This window comes from Marmota flaviventris, chromosome 8, assembly GCF_047511675.1.
Source record: "Marmota flaviventris isolate mMarFla1 chromosome 8, mMarFla1.hap1, whole genome shotgun sequence".
Taxonomy (NCBI): domain Eukaryota; kingdom Metazoa; phylum Chordata; class Mammalia; order Rodentia; family Sciuridae; genus Marmota; species Marmota flaviventris.
The window spans coordinates 125,360,409-125,378,889 of record NC_092505.1 but is presented as its reverse complement, the minus strand read 5'-3'; the positions used below and the strand labels follow the sequence as shown (position 1 = coordinate 125,378,889).

Below are 18,481 nucleotides of genomic sequence, written 5' to 3'. Positions count from 1 at the left end.
TCAAGAGTGTTTTGGCTACTTAAAGTCCCTTGCCAAATCTGAAATTTAGCATCAGGATGTCTATTTATTTAGTTTTCTTTGATTTCTTTCAACAGTATTTTATAATTGTGTAAATTTATACTTCTTAGGCTAAATTTATTTCTATTTTATTTTATTCTTCTAAATACATGAAATTTTCTTAATATTTTGGGGGCTCATGGTTTCAGAGGTCTCAGTCAATAGACAGCTGGCTCCATTCCTCAGGGCTCAAGGTGGGACTGAACATCATGGTAGAAGAGTGTGGTGAAGGGAAGTGGTTCCATCAGAAAGCAGAGAGAGATCTTCACTTGCCAGTTACAACTGTGCACCCAAAGCTACACCCCCAGTGCCCCCACCTCCTCTAAGCCACACCCCCAGTGCTCCACCTCCCCCTAGCCACGCCTCACCTTCCTTCAGTCATCAAGTGATTAATTAAATGATTGGGTTAAGGCTGTCATAACTCAATTATTTCTTCTCTGAACTTTCTTACATTGTCTCACACGTGAGCTTTTGGGGGACACCTCACATCCAAACCATAACATCTGGTATTTACAAGAGCTTTAAAAAAATCCCTTATTATTCTATGTATATTTTTTCCCATCATCTTCCTTTTCAGGCTTTCTGTGATCTGTCCCTTGTTTCAATTGTTGATCCTTGCCGCAGGCTGCTGAATCAATGCAATGATTTAGTTAAAAGCCACCCAGAAAGACACCCTAACCCTGGGAATGCTCCAGTAAGGCAAACCCAAGGCAAACCATTGTGCTAGTTCTTCCGGGAACTGCCAGACAAGTTGAAACCCACAATCACAATTGTTTAAAAATTTGTGTCACTCCCTCAGGCATTGGGAGTGCAGGTTGGTGCCCTTACAGCCTTATACTGACTTGGAGTGTGGGGAATGGTAGGCAGCACACAGCATTAGCTTTCTTAACTAATCCTTGCCTTAGTTTTTATACATTTTTTTAATAAGTTTCAGGGTTTTGTTATGCAAAAGTTAATTCTGATAGTATTTAGTGGGAGCCCTGGACTTCCCTACTGTGATAATTACTTCTGATGTAGAAATTTTTAAGAATGATGAAACTGTTAACCAAAAGTCAGAAAACTAGAGGAGAGAAAATTGATTTATGAGTATAAAAGAGATTATTTTTATGTGGACATAGTACTGGGTTTGAGATACTAATATAACCTGTAGCTATCTAATGACAATTGGAATTCTGGTGCTTGAATTCGAGAAAGAGCTTAGAGCTGCAAATAGATCTAAGCATCTTCTACATAGAAGTTAAAATGAAAGTGTATAATTTCCTTGAAATAGGCCAGGCATGTCATTTTGGAAAACACTTTTAACCCAGGAACAATCATTCACCTACTTATTCAGCAAACATTCACTTTGTTCCTACTACTAATGTGGGTACTACCAAGCATTGGAGATACAAAGGAATAAGATTTAGTTTTCTGTCCTTGAGAATTTCACTTTCATATAAAGGAAAACACACAAGTACATCATAATAGCAAGGTTTAGAGGAGCCCACACAGGCTATACAAGAATATTTAGGGGTAGGGTTGTAGCTCAGTGGTAGAGCATTTGACTAGCACGTGTGAGGCACTGGGTTTGATCCTCAGCACCACATAAAAATAAATTTAAAAAATAAAGGTTAAGAAAAAAAGAATGCTTTTTCCTTTAAAAATAAAAAAAGAATAAGTAGTCAGGAGAGAGAACAGGATACTCAGGAAAGTTCAGAGAAAGAAAACATACTGGAGAGAGAGGTCTGTGATCTTGGTTGCTGCATGAAGATATTGAGAAGACTGGGGACTCTAAAAGATTCAGATTTGGCAGTAAGGTGGTGGCACAATTTTCATGTTTTAATTGGGCAATTTTGATAGCATTGGCAGATATAAAGAATCAGATTCTCAAGAGTTTGTGAGCAGAAGTGACTTTATTTTGGAGTAGAAGATTCTAATATGTTTGTAGACTTAACAAAATTGAATGAGAGGGAAACAAGGATGCCAAAGAGTTTCAAAAGAGGAATGGTTATATTTTTAACTCAAAAGGATCAAAGTTTAGGGACTTGGCTGAAGAAAATGAGTGAGGGTAATGAGAAAGTTTTGAGACAGTAGGAAGGAATTTTAGAAGTTTAAATATCTGCTAGTTTTGGGCTGGGGATATGGCTCAAGCGGTAGCGCACTCGCCTGGCATGCGTGCGGCCCTCATTCGATTCTCAGCACCACATACAAACAAAGATGTTGTGTCCGCCGAAAACTAAAAAAAAAATAAGTAAATAAATAAATTCTCTCTCTCTCTCTCTCTCTCTCTCTCTCTCTCTCTCTCTCTCTCTCTCTCTCAAAATAAATAAATAAATATCTGCTAGTTTTGAGCATTTAATAAGGTCCCTGGAATTATGTCTGTAACCAAAATTCCCTGCCCTTGTGGAGGTTACATGTGAATGGGTGGAGGGAGACAAAACAGTAAATAATACATCATTTTAAAATAAATATGAGATCGAGTTTGCTGGTTCTGGGAACTAAAAAAGCAAATGAGAAGATTACCCACCCAGACATCACTACAATTTTATATTGCATATTAAGTTCTAATTTAAGTTTTTCTTTTGTGTCTATACAGCTAATTATAAAATCCAGGTTAATGAGATTAGTATGAGTTTGGTGGAGCCTTTTTTATGCTTAGATTATAGCTATGAGAAAAAGTAATGTATATTAACATTTAAGAGGAAGTCTATTAATGTATGACAACTTTATAATTATGTGGTTACTTCCAGGTCTTTGACAGGAACCAAGATGAAAAGGTAAACAGTCACATAGCTGAGATTAAATCTGTGATTAGGAAAGGAGAATTAATTAATTAATTAATTTCATGACATTAGCAGAGTGCATTATATTCATAATTATCCATTCACAGCACTATTTTTTGTAACTCCATATATAAAGTATGTTCACACCAAATTATGTCATTGTACATGAGCTCTTTTTTTTGCATTACAATTTTATTTATTTATATTAGCTACACATGACAGTACAATGATCTTGACAATTCATCCATTTGAATCAAATGGGGTATAATTTCTCATTTTTCTGATTGTACAGGTTGCAGAATCACATTGGTCATACAGTCATCTATAAACATACAGCAATAATAATGTCTATTTTATTCTGCCGCTCTTCCTATCCCCCCTTCCCCTCCCTATCCCTCCCATTACTTCTCTCTACCCAATCTAATGTGACACACTTTTTTTTTCTCCTCACAACATCATACATGTATTCTGTATAACGATGAGGGTCTCCTTCCATCTTCCGTGCAATTCCCCTTCTCCCTCCTTTTCCCTCCCACCTCTCTTCCCTATTTAGTGGTGATCTTCTTCTCATGCTCTTTCTCCCTATCCCATTTTGAGTCACTCCCCTTATATCAGAGAAGATATTCAGCATTTGTTTTTTAGGGATTGGCTAACTTCATCTAGCATAATCTGCTCTAATGCCATCCATTTCCCTGCAAATGCCATGATCTTGTTGTTTTTTAGTGCTGAGTAATATTCCATTGTGTATAAATGCCACATTTTTTTTTTTTTTATCCATTCATCTATTGAAGGGCATCTAGGTTGGTTCCACAGTCTAGGTATTGTGAATTGTGCTGCTATAAACATTGATGTGGCTGTGTCCCTGTAGTATGCTCTTTTTAGGTCTTTGGGTATATCCGAGAAGGGGAATAGCTGGGTCAAATGGTGGTTCCATTCCCAGCTTTCCCAGGAATCTCCATACTGCTTTCCAAATTGGCTGCACCAATTTGCAGTCCCACCAGCAGGGTATGAGTGTACCTTTTTCCTCCTGCATCCTCACCAGCACTTATTGTTGTTTGACTTCATAATGGCTGCCATTCTTATTGGAATGAGATGGTATCTTAGAGTAGTTTTAATTTGCATTTCTCTGATTGCTAGAGTTGGTGAGCATTTTTTCATGTATTTGTTGATTGATTGTATATCCTCTTCTGAGAAGTGTCTGTTCAGGTCCTTGGCCCATTTGTTGATTGGGTTGTTTTTTAACTTTTTGAGTTCTTTGTTTACTCTAGAGATTAAAGCTCTATCTGATGTTTGAGGGGTAAAGATTTGTTCCCAGGATGGAGGCTCCCTGTTCACCTCACATATTATTTCTCTTGCTGAGAAAAAACTTTTTAGTTTGAATTAATCCCATTTGTTGATTCTTGGTTTTAACTCTTATACTATAGGTGTCTTATTAAGGAATTTGGGGCCTGCCCCCACGTGATGAAGATTAGGGCCAACCATCTTCTGTTAGACGCAGAGTCTCTGGTTTGATTCCCAGCTCCTTGATCCATTTTGAGTTGATTTTTGGGCATGGTGAGAGAAAGGGATTCAATCATTTTATTGCATATGGATTTCCAGTTCTCCCAGCACCGTTTATTGAATATGCTATCTTTTCTCCAGTGCATAATTTTAGCACCTTTGTCTAATATAAGGTAGTTGTAATTTTGTGGATTTGTCTCTGTGTCCTCTATTCCGTACCATTGGTCTACCAGCCTGTTTTGGTGCTAGGAAAGGAGAATTTTTATCTCATTTCCAAAAAGATGTTTATGCTACACAGACATTTGTTATCTACATGTAAAGGCTTAAAACTAAAAAACAAAACAAACTACATAGAATTGAGGATTATTTTTATATAATGAATAAATTGGTGTTTTTGGTAGTCACTTATATTCTTATTACCTTCTCTTCTTTTAAACAGGCATTGGAAAAGTGAAAAGAAAACCTAGTGTTCCAGATTCTGCATCTCCTGCTGATGATAGCTTTGTTGACCCAGGGGAACGTCTCTATGACCTCAATATGCCTGCCTATGTGAAATTTAACTACATGGCTGAGAGAGAGGATGAATTATCATTGATAAAAGGGACGAAGGTGATCGTCATGGAGAAATGCAGTGATGGGTGGTGGCGGGGTAGCTACAATGGACAAATTGGATGGTTCCCTTCAAACTATGTAACTGAAGAAGGTGACAGTCCCTTGGGTGACCATGTGGGTTCTCTGTCAGAGAAATTAGCAGCAGTTGTCAATAACTTAAATAGTGGGCAAGTGTTGCATGTGGTACAGGCTCTTTACCCATTCAGCTCATCCAATGATGAAGAACTTAATTTTGAGAAAGGTGATGTAATGGATGTTATTGAAAAACCAGAAAATGACCCAGAATGGTGGAAATGCAGGAAGATCAATGGAATGGTTGGTCTGGTACCAAAAAACTATGTTACCATTATGCAGAATAATCCATTAACCTCAGGTTTGGAGCCATCACCTCCACAGTGTGATTACATTAGGCCTTCACTCACTGGAAAGTTTGCTGGCAATCCTTGGTATTATGGCAAAGTCACCAGGCATCAAGCAGAAATGGCATTAAATGAAAGAGGGCATGAAGGGGATTTCCTCATTCGTGATAGTGAATCTTCGGTAAGTTGATTTTCAAAGGTAAATGGAAACAGAGCTGTGGGTATTAAAATAAATAAATAAAGAGAATTTGTATGCTGGGACCTAAGCATAAATGTTCTGAAGGTAAAGTTGCTGTTTTTTCTAACTATATGTATCTTGAATAAAACATAGCTGTAGCAGTGATATTACACTGAATTTATTTGGCCTTGTCCAGTTGTGTTGATTTGGTGTTCCTGGAATGTGTTCTGTTGCATTAAACAGAAAAAGGAAGAAAATTAAACATTGACATCTTCATTTAAAGTAGAATAATGCAGTAGATAAAACCAGGAAAATATTTCTTAAATTGCTATCAGATGCAATATATTAGAAAATAATCACTGTAGTCTTTAAAACATAGAAATTCCCAAAATTTAAAAAATTGATATTTAAGTTTCTTCATATTGGTTGTTTGAAAATCAAAATACACTTTTATTTTATACTTTATAAATCTATTTTAGTGCTGGATGAGGTGGTACACACCTATAATCTCAAGGGCTTGGGAGAGACTGAGGCAGGAGGATCAAAAGTTTGAGGCCAGCCTGAGCAACTTAGGAAGGAAGGCCTTGTTTCAAAGTTAAAAGATTGGTAGAGCAGTTTCTTACCATGTGTGAGGTTCTGGGTTCAATTTCTAGTACAGTAAAACAAAAGCAAAAAAAATTCTATTTTAACACTGTTAGAAATACATTTCCAATAAAAAGTAAATTATATTACAGTACTAATAAAATGAAAAAACTATAAAACCATAAAAATTGAGGAAGAATATAGTTATTTGGTCTCTTTTGGGTATTGTCTTACATATTAAAATTTGATGACACTAATTTTCCTTAAAAATTACCTCTCTTTTCCTTTGGTAATTGATAGCACTACTCTTCCACTTAGCAAGTCATGATTAGTATTGACTTTGGTGAGCATAATTTATACAAAAAATGAAGGTATATTTATACAAAAGGTTGAAAGAGAAAAGAAAATTATTTGAACTTCCTTAGGGAAAGTTCCGGGAGATGGGGCTTGTACCTAACCCTTCAGAAGATTAGGTGGTTGATAGTAAGAGTAGTGGCCAGATGTCTGGTCTGGCCCACTGTTTGAAACTTTGGGAATAAAAAGAGGTTTCCAATGTTGATATAGATTTTTCAGAAGATTGTTTGGTTGGTTGGTGTTTGCTTTTGTTTTTAAACCTAACAACAAAAACCCACTAATTAAAAAAGAATGAACTTGAGTATAGAATACTATGTATTTCCTTGTGGGTAGAGCTAGATATAAGGCAAAATATACCATTATTTTGAGCAATATAATTTTTAAGGTTGAGGTCTTGAATAGGTATATTTTGTATAAGAATCCAGACTTCAAAATTTTCTTTTAAGATGATGAGACCTGCCAACATTGAATATTGTTCTACAGGACAACAATCACAGATGACAAGTTTCTGCTTTAGATTGGCCTGTACACTGTCATTCTCTCTGTCCATCCACTTTTGACACCTGTTTACATTACTTTTTTGGCCCTTGTAGGATTTTGAGTTTGTGACCTTCCATTAGACTTTAGACTGATTCTCACTCACTTTGTTTCTTTTATTTTTGAGACTTCAGAGTATTACCTCTTCGTCACCTACTATTAGCTACAAATCGAAAAGAGATGGGGTGGATGTATGAGATTTTTCTCCTGTATTCAGTAGACTGCCTGGAGAGAAGACAGTTATTATGCCTCAGATATTAAACTAAAAGATTTACTGTAGTTATTATGCTGTGGACACCAAGATGTTCAGAAACTCTTGATTGCATGGTTTTGAGTCCTCTTTTGTTAACTAAATGGGTGATATTGGGCAAGTTGGCTTTTCTGCCTCATTTTTCTCATCTGTAAAAAGAGTTTGTTTTAAGAAGTAAAAGAAATAATGTAAAATTTTGCATAATGCCTTGTACTTATTAAGCACTTGGAGTTTAGCAGTTTATTAGTTTAATATGAAAATGCAAATATATGGCTTTCAAAATGTTGACTATTATATATTTTTTTTTTCTCTTTTAGCCAAATGATTTCTCAGTATCACTAAAAGCACAGGGGAAAAACAAGCATTTTAAAGTCCAACTAAAAGAGACTGTCTACTGCATTGGGCAGCGTAAATTCAGCACCATGGAAGAACTTGTAGAACATTACAAAAAGGCACCAATTTTTACAAGTGAACAAGGAGAAAAATTATATCTTGTCAAGCATTTATCATGATATTGCTGATCAAAATGACTGCTCTACAGCTTTAATTCATCATGTAATTGAAGACTGAGGAAGTGTCAGTCCAATCATGCTTGATTGGAAATTGCTGTTTCTAACTCTCAGAATTGACTATAATACATAAGTATTTTTATTATAACTCAGCCCATACATTATATACTACGTATGCAATGCATCTGCATAGAACAGTTCTTATCCTTGGTCTTCTATTTTACTTTTTCCTTCTTTGCTGTTTTTCTCTTTGCTTCTAATATTAAGGTTTTATATTTTGGAGGAAAAAAAGGAGTAATACAGATCAGAAGTCTTTATATGGAAGAATTTCTTTATTCCTATTACTGATTTCCTTGTAAAGGCACCCCATTAGTTCTGCCATGGTTTCTCTTCATATAAAATTATATCTATATATGGCATATGCTCAAATAAATTTCTTGGAGAGTGTTAATCTTTTCTGTGACTAAATAGCAATAATAAATGGAAAATTAGAAATTATTTTCAGGTATGTATTTGTCACAAGCCATTGTAAATACCAAGTATGTTGTGTATGCCGTTATTTTTTAACAGTTCATTCATTATCTTCACTGTACTATGAAACAGATGGGGCATGGGTTAGAAACATCTTAACATAATTTTTAATTACAACTGTTGAAACAAAAAAATCACTCGATTCTTAAGAATTTTCTTTGATTTTTTTTTTTTCTTGTTACTCGAGAACAAAGCAGTCTCTGAGATACTGAGCTTTTAAAAATGTAAATGGCTGCTCTGTGTTACTTTCTTTTTCCTAGTGTTACTTTACCAAAGCATCTTGTATTAGAACATGTTATATTGATGCCCGTGTGAAATAAATTATGAACAAGTTTTGGGGAAATAGGAGACAATAAGATATGTAGGGCGTTTTGGTTTTCTTCCTCTCCAAACATACGTTGTAAGAGACAGTATTTCCTATTTTTACTTCCTTCTTTCAATGTCCACCCCATATCACCCCAATTCCATGCTTGGAATCAAATCCAGGGCCTTCTATACATGTTGGCAAGTGCTATACTACTAAGCTGCTCCCCAAGCACCACCTCTTTTCAGCTTTGAGTTTTATTGACTGAGACACTAAATTTGATATAAACCTGAGGGGGAAATGGAATGTGCTTATGGTTAGATAAAATTACATTATTTTTTAAAGTCTTATTTTTGTTTAACAAGTTGTAGTTTAGGTGAATGGATGACAGGCTTCTGTAAAGTTTTTTTGTTTTTGTTTTTTAATATTTTTTAGTTGTTGACGAACCTTTATTTTATATATTTGTATGTGGTGCTGAGAATCGAACCCAGTGCCTCGTGCATGTTAGGCAAGGGCGCTACCACTGAGCCACAACCCCAGCCCTTCTATAAAAGTATTGAATCCACTGCTGTAAGCCACAGGAAACAACCATTGTATTTTGTGGTCATACTTCTCATTATGCTGAAAATTTAAATTTAAGCAAAGTAACCATCATTTTTTTAATTCAAAATACTTATTAAAAGGAAACATTAAAAAATCATATTTTTCAAAAATTTCTCCTATATTACCTAAAGTATATGAATATTTCCATTTTCTGCTATTATAAACAGATTATACATCAGAGTTATTGATGGTAAAATTTAAGTTGTGAAATGTATATTTAAAAAAATTATTTAAATCTTAAAATCATTTAAAGACTAATGTTGCCACTGGGTGGCAGCCCTGGCTTTTCCCACTAAGCAACAGAAGTCAGCAAATATAATTAAGACAATGGTGTATATCTGTTCTTAAAATCTTATAGTTCATATTTTATTATCTTTCTCAGTGCTTTATTAAATTAATTATTAGATAAGTTTAACGGAAATAAAAGTTATTTATGCTTTTTTGGCTGTAAAATCACATGAATATAAATTGAGGAAAACAGTTTAAGAGAGTAGAATGACTAGGTAGTAAACATCCTTTTTAACATTTAATGATGCTTTCTCTTTTTCTACCAACTCTTCATTATGAAAAATGAAGATGAATGCTTAATTTTTAAAAGGAGCAATTTGTATGAACAAATATCAACTATTTATAGCAAATCCCCCACTGAACTGATATTAATAGAGCATGATTTTGAGGAAGTAGCTAGAAGTGGTGTAGCCCTGGAAGCAAGGTACATGTTCCCATGCCATGTAGAGTTCCCAGGTAACACGTGCCAGTAATAGCTATTGTGTGCTCATTATGGGATAGAAGCTTTACTGGGAAGTACTTTGAACTTCATTGTTAATCTTACGACAATGACTTTTTATAAGCATAAATTTTACTTGAAGCAATTTTTTTAGGAATTGGAACAACCTTATAAAACAGCTGCATAGCTAGGTAATAATAGGATTTGTGTTAGGAACCAAGTTTCCTCATCCCCAGACTGGTGGTGTGTGTATCAGAAAGTGCTCTGCGCTACTTTTAGACTAGGAGGAATGTCCTAGGAAAAGTAGTGAAGTTTTCTATCATATAGGAGGTGATTAGTTATCAAATTTAAATGTACCTAACACACATGTAGCCCTGCCCAGCCCACTTCTACAAATAACTTCTCCAAAATCTAGGAAGGAGCTTAGTAATAAGAAGAATGGCTATTGCTACTGTAACCCTTATTTGTTTGTAGGTCCTTAGGATTCAGCTGGATATATATGTTCACACATGAACCTAGTGGTATTAAAGACTTTTTCGCAGAAAGCAGGAAGGGTGAGTGCAAATCTATTACCATTACCAGAAGGATAGAAAGGCCTAGCAGTTGAGCGACCTGGGTTGTTAGAATAAGGTCATCCTTATAGATAAATGTCATATGAATTATTTCTAGCTGTAATGCTCTGTCATGTTATCCAAAGGTAACAAAGAAGCAAGATTGCCACTGTCTATGTAGTTCCTTTGTGAAAAGTAGGAAAAGGCACCTTTTTCTCCCAACAGGCCCAACCCCTTCCTATAAAGAAATCCAGAATTTTACCCCCTCGTCTTGACAGAGTGCCTTGTTCAGACTTTAACCAAACATAGTGGCCTTATAGGAGTACTAGTTGACCATACAGTGCTTGAAAGAATTAATGAGGGGCTGCGGGTGTAGCTCAGTGGTAGAGTGCTTGCTTTGCATGTGTGAGGCATTGGTTTTGATCCTCACTTAGCACCACATAACAATAAAGGTATATATAAAAAAGAACGAAGCCTGGGAGAGTGGTGCATACCTGTAGCCTCAGCTACTTGGGAGGCTGAGGCAAGAGAACCTGTGAGCCCACCATGGGCAACATACTAAAATCCCATCTCTAAGGAAAAGAAAGAAAATAGCACTTTTTTTTTTTTTTTTTTTAAGTGGGGGGTTTCGGATAAAATTCAACATTTCCTTCTTTAAAATGAGAAGCTGGCAGCACTGTAATTCAATTCCCCTAATAGCAATCAGCTGAAACCAAGTACAGGTGGTCCCCTTATTATTTTTTTAACATATTTTATGTGTTGTTGGACCTTTATTTTGATGTGGTGCTGAGAATCAAACCAGTGCCTCACACATTAGGCAAGTGCTCTACCATTGAGCCACAACTCCAGACCCCCCCCCCCCCCTTATTCTTTTTACTAATATGAATGGTGAAGAAATTCAAATAGTAAAGCCCCTTTCCCTACCTATCTAGTTCAATTTCCAAATTCAGTTACTGTTACTCTTCATTTTTTCTGTTTCTTGAAGAGTTTGAGACTTGGGATCCTGAAATTTTCATTTTTTAGAAACACTTCTGCATTGTCCAATAAATTTGTGTAGCATTACTCATGCTTTGACTTTTTCCATTTTAAATACTTTGCTAGAAGATAAGAGTTCTTTGCATTTTTCTAAATTTAAATATTATATACATAATATTTAAATTTAGAAAAAATATTTTTAATATATATTTCTAAATATTTATTTAGAAAAAAAGTATTTATTATATGGCAGTGCTGGGGAGTGAACCTTGGGCCTTGTGTATGCTGTCATTTTTTTTTTTTTTTATTGGTTGTTCAAAACATTATAAAGCTCTTGACATATCATATTTCGTACATTAGATTCAAGTTGGTTATGAACTCCCAATTTTACCCCAAATACAGATTGCAGAATCACATCAGTTACACATCCACATTTTTACATAATGCCCTATTAGTAACTGTTGTATTCTGCTACCTTTCCTATCCTCTACCATCCCCCCTCCCTCCCCTCCCATCTTCTCTCTCTACCCCATCCACTGTAATTCATTTCTCTCCTTGTTTATTTTCCCATTCCCCTCACAACCTCTTATATGTAATTTTGTATAACAATGAGGGTCTCCCTCCATTACCATGCAATTTCCCTTTTTTCTCCTTTTCCATCCCACCTCATGTATCTGTTTAATGTTAATCTTTTCTTCCTGCTCTTCCTCCCTGCTCTGTTCTTAGTTGCTCTCATTATATCAAAGAAGACATTTGGTATTTGTTTTTTAGGGATTGGCTAGCTTCACTAAGCATAATCTGCTCTAGTGCCATCCATTTCCCTGCAAATTCTATGATTTTGTCATTTTTTAGTGCTGCGTAGTACTCCATGGTGTATAAATGCCACTTTTTTTTTATCCATCTATTGAAGGGCATCTGGGTTGGTTCCACAGTCTAGCAATTGTGAATTGTGCTGCTATGAACATCAATGTGGCAGTATCCCTGTAGTACGCTCTTTTAAGGTCTTCAGGGAATAGTCTAAGAAGGGCAATAGCTGGGTCAAATGGTGGTTCCATTCCCAGCTTTCCCAGGAATCTCCATACTGCTTTCCAGATTGGCCGCACCAGTTTGTAGTCCCACCAGCAATGTACAAGAGTACCCTTTTCCCCACATCCTCTCCAGCACTTGTTGTTTGACTTCAGAATGGCTGCCAATCTTACTGGAGTGAGATGGTATCTTAGGATGGTTTTGATTTGCATTTCTCTGACTGCTAGAGATGGTGAGCATTTTTTCATGTACTTGTTGATTGATTGTATGTCCTCTGAGAAGTGTCTGTTCAGGTCTTTGGCCCATTTGTTGATTGGGTTATTTGTTTTCTTATTGTTTAATTTTTTGAGTTCTTTGTATACTCTGGATATTAGGGCTCTATCTGAAGTGTGAGGAGTAAAAATTTGTTCCCATGATGTAGGCTCCCTATTTACCTCTTTTATTGTTTCTCTTGCTGAGAGAAAACTTTTCAGTTTAAGTAAGTCCCATTTGTTGATTTTTGTTATCAACTTTTGTGCTATGGGTGTCCTATTAAGGAATTTGGAGCCCGACCCTACAATATGTAGATCGGAGCCAACTTTTTCTTCTATCAGACGCAGAGTCTCTGATTTGATATCTAGCTCCTTGATCCACTTTGAGTTAACGTTTGTGCATGGCGAGAGGAGGGGATTCAGTTTCATTTTGTTGCATATGGATTTCCAGTTTTCCCAGCACCATTTGTTGAAGATGCTATCCTCCCTCCATTGCATGCTTTTAGCTCCTTTATCAAATATAAGATAGTTGTAGCTTTGTGGATTAGTCTCTGTGTCCTCTATTCTGTACCATTGGTCCACCCTCCTGTTTTGGTACCAGTACCATGCTGTTTTTGTTAGTATTGCTCTGTAATATAGTTTTAAGTCTGCTATCGCTATACCGCCTGATTCGCACTTCCTGCTTAGAATTGCTTTTGCTATTTTGGGTCTTTTATTTTTCCATATGAATTTCATGATTGCTTTATCCATTTCTACAAGAAATGCCGTTGGGATTTTGATTGGCATTGCATTAAACCTATAGAGAACTTTTGGTAATATCGCCATTTTGATGATGTTAGTTCTGCCTATCCATGAACAGGGTATATTTTTCCATCTTCTAAGATCTTCTTCTACTTCTCTTTTTAGGGTTTTGTAGTTTTCATTATATAAATCTTTCACCTCTTTTGTTGGGTTGATTCCCAAGTATTTTATTTTTTTTGAGGATATTGTGAATGGAGTGTTTTTCCTCATTTCCGTTTCAGAAGTTTTGTCGCTGATATACAGAAATGCCTTTGATTTATGCGTGTTGATTTTATATCCTGCCACTTTGCTGAATTCATTTATTAGTTCTAGTAGTTTTTTTGTAGACCCTTTTGGGTCTTCTAAGTATAGAATCATGTCATCTGCAAATAGTGATAATTTAAGTTCTTCCTTTCCTATTTTTATGCCTTTACTTTCTTTCGTCTGTCTAATTGCTCTGGCCAGTGTTTCGAGAACTATATTGAATAGAAGTGGTGATAGAGGGCATCCCTGTCTTGTTCCAGATTTTAGGGGGAATTCCTTCAATTTTTCTCCATTGAGAATGATGCTAGCCTGAGGCTTAGCATAGATAGCTTTTACAATGTCGAGGTAAGTTCCTGTTATCCCTAGTTTTTCTAATGTTTTGAACATAAAGGGATGCTGTACTTTGTCGAATGCTTTTTCTGCGTCTATTGAGATGATCATATGGTTCTTATTTTTAAGTCTATTGATGTGGTGAATAACATTTATTGATTTCCGTATATTGAACCATCCTTGCATCCCAGGGATGAATCCTACTTGATCATGGTGCACAATTTTTTTGATGTGCCTTTGTATCCGATTCGCCAGAATTTTATTGAGGATTTTTGCATCTAGGTTCATCAGAGATATTGGTCTGTAGTTTTCTTTCTTTGAGGTGTCTTTGTCTGGTTTCGGAATCAGATGTTGGCCTCATAGAATGAATTTGGCAGAGCTCCTTCTTTTTCTATTTCCTGAAATAACTTGAAAAGTATTGGTATTAATTCTTCCTTAAAGGTTTTGTAAAACTCCGCTGTATACCCATCTGGTCCTGGGCTTTTCTTGGTTGGAAGTCTTTTGATTGCTTCTTCTATTTCATCTATTGTTATTGGTCTGTTTAAGTTGTGAGTATCCTCCTGACTCAGTCTGGGCAAATCATATGACTTAAGGAATTTATCGATGTCTTCACTATCTTCTATTTTATTGGAATATAGGTTTTCAAAATAATTTCTAATTGTCTTCTGTATTTCTGTAGCGTCTGTTGTGATATTGCCTTTTTCATCCCGTATGTTAGTAATTTGAGTTCTCTCTCTTCTTCTCTTCGTTAGCATGGCTAAGGGTCTGTCGATCTTATTTATTTTTTCAAAGAACCAACTTTTAGTTTTGTTAATTTTTTCAATAGTTTCTTTTGTTTCAATTTCGTTGATTTCCACTCTGATTTTAATTATTTCTTGCCTTCTGCTACATTTGTTGTTGTTTTGCTCTTCCTTTTCTAGGGCTTTGAGATGAAGTGTGAGCTCATTTATTTGTTGGTTTTTCCTTTTTTTGAGGAATGACCTCCAAGTGATGAATTTCCCTCTTAAAACTGCTTTCATTGTGTTCCATAGATTCCGATATGTTGTGTCTGTATTTTCATTTATCTCTAAGAATTTTTTGATTTCCTCCTTTATGTCTTCTGTAACCCATTGATCATTCAGTAACATATTGTTCATTTTCCATGTGATGTAGGATTTTTCCTTCCTTCTTTTATCATTGATTTCCAGTTTCATTCCATTATGATCAGATAAAATGCATGGTATTATCTCCACCCCTGTATATTTACTGAGGGTTGCCCTATGGCATAATATATGGTCTATTTTTGAGGAGGATCCATGTGCTGCTGAGAAAAAAGTATATCCACTTGATGATGGTTGATATATTCTATATATATCAGTTAAGTCTAGGTTGTTGATTGTGATATTGAGTTCTATAGTTTCTTTATTCAGCTTTTGTTTGGAGGATCTGTCCAATTGTGAGAGAGGTGTGTTGAAGTCACCCATAATTATTGTGTTGTGGTCTATTTGATTCTTGAACTTGAGGAGAATTTGTTTTATGAACGTCGCAACACCATTATTTGGTGCATAAATATTGATAATTGTTATGTCTTGTTGGTGAATGGTTCCTTTTAACAGTATATAATGTCCTTCCTTATCCCTTTTGATTAATTTAGTCTTGAAGTCAATTTTATTCAATATGAGGATGGCCACCCCTGCTTGCTTACGAGGACCGTGTGCGTGGTATATTTTTTCCCAACCTTTCACCTTCAGCCTGTGTATGTCTTTTCCAATCAGATGTGTCTCCTGGAGGCAGCATATTGTTGGATTTGTTTTTTTAATCCATGTTACCAGCCTATGTCGCTTTATTGGAGAGTTTAAGCCATTAATGTTTAGAGTTACTATTGATATATGGTTTGTACTTCCAGCCATGTTTGATTATTTGTCTTCTTCTTTTTTTTTTTTTTTTTTTAATTTAGTTTGTTTCTCCATGGTTAGCTTTCCCCCCGCCCTCTGTCTTTATAGAGGCACTTCCCACTGATGGTTTTGGTTATTGTTTTTCATTTCTTCCTCGTGTAGTGTTTTGCTCAAGATGCTTTGCAATGCTGGTTTTCTGGCTGCAAATTCTTTTAGCTTTTGTTTATCATGAAAGATTCTTATTTCGTTATCGTACCTGAAGCTTAATTTTGCTGGATACAGAATTCTTGGTTGGCAACCATTGTCTTTCAGTGTTTGAAATACGTTGTTCCAGGATCTTCTCGCTTTCAGCGTCTGTGATGAAAAATCTGTTGTTAACCTTATTGGTTTACCCCTGAATGTAATCTGCCTCCTTTCTCTTGTAGCTTTTAATATTTTCTCTTTGTTCTGTATATTGGATATCTTCATAACAATGTGTCTTGACGTTGGTCTCCTGTGATTTTGTGTGCTCGGTGTCCTGTATGCATCTACAATTTGTATATCCGTTTCCTTTTTTATTTCTGGAAAGTTTTCTGTAATTATTTCTTTCAGCAGGTTACTCATTCCCTTGGTTTGAATCTCTGTACCTTCTTCTATCCCGATGACTCGTAGGTTTGGTTTTTTTATGTTATCCCATATCTCTTGGATGTTTTTCTCGTGGTTTTTAACCAGCCTTTCTGAGTTGGCTAGGCTCTTTTCAAGATGATATATTTTGTCTTCATTATCTGATGTTCTGGCTTCTACTTGCTCCACTCTGTTAGTGATACTCTCAATTGAGTTTTTAATTTGGTTTATCGTTTCCTTCATTTCTAGAATTATTGTTTGTTTTTTTTTTTATAATCTCTATCTCCTGATAAAGATGCTTAACTTCTTCTTTTATCTGTTTATGTAATTCATTTTCAAAGTGTTCTTTCACTGTTTGGATTTTTTTTTATAATCTCTATCTCCTGATAAAGATGCTTAACTTCTTCTTTTATCTGTTTATGTAATTCATTTTCAAAGTGTTCTTTCACTGTTTGGATTTGCTGTCTCGTATCTTCTTTAAGGTTCCATTCCATCTGTCTAAGGTATTCCTTGAGTTCTTTATATGACCATTTTTCTGCTGACTCTAGGTCCTCCTGAATATTTAGGCTGTCCTTCATTGTTTGTACTCCTTTTCTTCCTTGCTTTTTTATGCTGCTCATGTTACTTCTTGTTATGTTTGACTGCTGAGTTACTGTTTACTCTTATAGATTTATTTGATGCTTGGGAGGAAAGATATTAGAAGGGAAGGGAAGAAGTCACTAAAGAGAATGAGAGTAGGCAGGTAGAATTCAAGGAAGGGGGAATAAGAAAATTGAAAAGAAATGAAAATACAAAAGAAACAAAAATAACAAAGATTAGATAATAAAGAAAGAAGAGACAAAAAAATTTTTAACAAAAATAATAATGATAATAAAAAATTGAAAATTAAAATTAAAAAAAATAATAATAATAAAAAATTTAAAAAAATTAGAAACATTGAAAAAAGTTAAAGAACAACAACAAATAAAAATTGAAAATGAAAGAAAAAGAAGAAAAAAAATGATGATAATAATAATAATAAATGCAGTCCTAGAGTTCTATTAACTTCTCTTCCAGTAGGTGGAGCTGTGCCCACTGGGCCAAGCTTCTCCTCTCAGTAGGTGGGAACCATTCACTGTGCAGCAGCTCTTTCTCCCAGACTGGGCGGGTCTCCAATCCTGACTGTCTAGGGCCTTGTCTTGTGTTTCCTCAAGCCAGGCCGTGCTCACCTGTGGCGCTCTCCACAATACTGGTTACACGCCAGGTCTGCTGCTCCTGGGAGCCCTGTTTTCATGAACACCTGGGCTCACTCTCCCTGTTTGCCTCCCTCAGACCCTATGTTTGTAGAGCTTGGGGCTGAGATCCCCCAGCGAATTTGCTTGCCCTCCTGTAGCCACGCCCCCGGTAGCTGGTGCAAGAGACCTCAGTTGTCAGCACTGGTGGGAGCGGTAGCCGGGAGTTCCGTGCCGCGAGTCCCGCGCCACTCCTGATTCGCTCGGTCTGGTTATTGCGTTCACTTGAGAGCTGGGAGTGGCCCTTAAGGTTTCCCCGCTGTGTGGAGAGAGATGACTAGGGGATTACACACCTGTCGCGCTGGTTTCAATGCAGTTATCTCCTCCGCCCGTGACGCCATTTCTCTGCCATGGTGGTATCCCATGCAAATGGTGACCGTTTGTTCCCTTTGCCGGGTGACCAATGCAACGGGTGGGTCCTGACTGTCTCTCCCAATCCCCGTTTCAGTCCTGTGGCCACTGCCTATGAAGGCTCGGTTGGCTTTTACCTCTGTAAGTTCCTAAGGGCCGGCCAATTATTTCAGCGGGATCGTTAGTGCTGAGTCACACGAAGCAGGCGAACCGGAGCTTAATTGCCTCCGATTCGGGCTCTGTGTGTGTGTTCTGAGGGGCCCAGCCTGTACACCCCAGATCCACGTCAGCTCAGCATTGCCTAGTGATCCTGAGCAAACAGCATTTAGACAGTTTACGG

At 36.4% G+C, this 18,481-nt stretch overlaps 1 protein-coding gene across 3 annotated transcripts in view; it reads left to right on the top strand.

Annotated features, from left to right (window-relative positions):
- The window catches only part of Nck1 (NCK adaptor protein 1), an 84,650-nt gene extending 76,452 nt beyond the window's left edge, over positions 1 to 8,198 (top strand). For all 3 annotated transcript variants that reach the window (XM_027933965.2, XM_027933966.3, XM_071615630.1), the window contains 2 exons: positions 4,759 to 5,471; positions 7,509 to 8,198. In XM_027933965.2, the coding sequence (XP_027789766.1) occupies positions 4,759 to 5,471; positions 7,509 to 7,703 (908 nt within the window). In that variant the 3' untranslated portion in view covers positions 7,704 to 8,198. The remainder of the gene's footprint in view (positions 1 to 4,758; positions 5,472 to 7,508) is intronic.
- Positions 8,199 to 18,481: the final 10,283 nt, after the last annotated feature.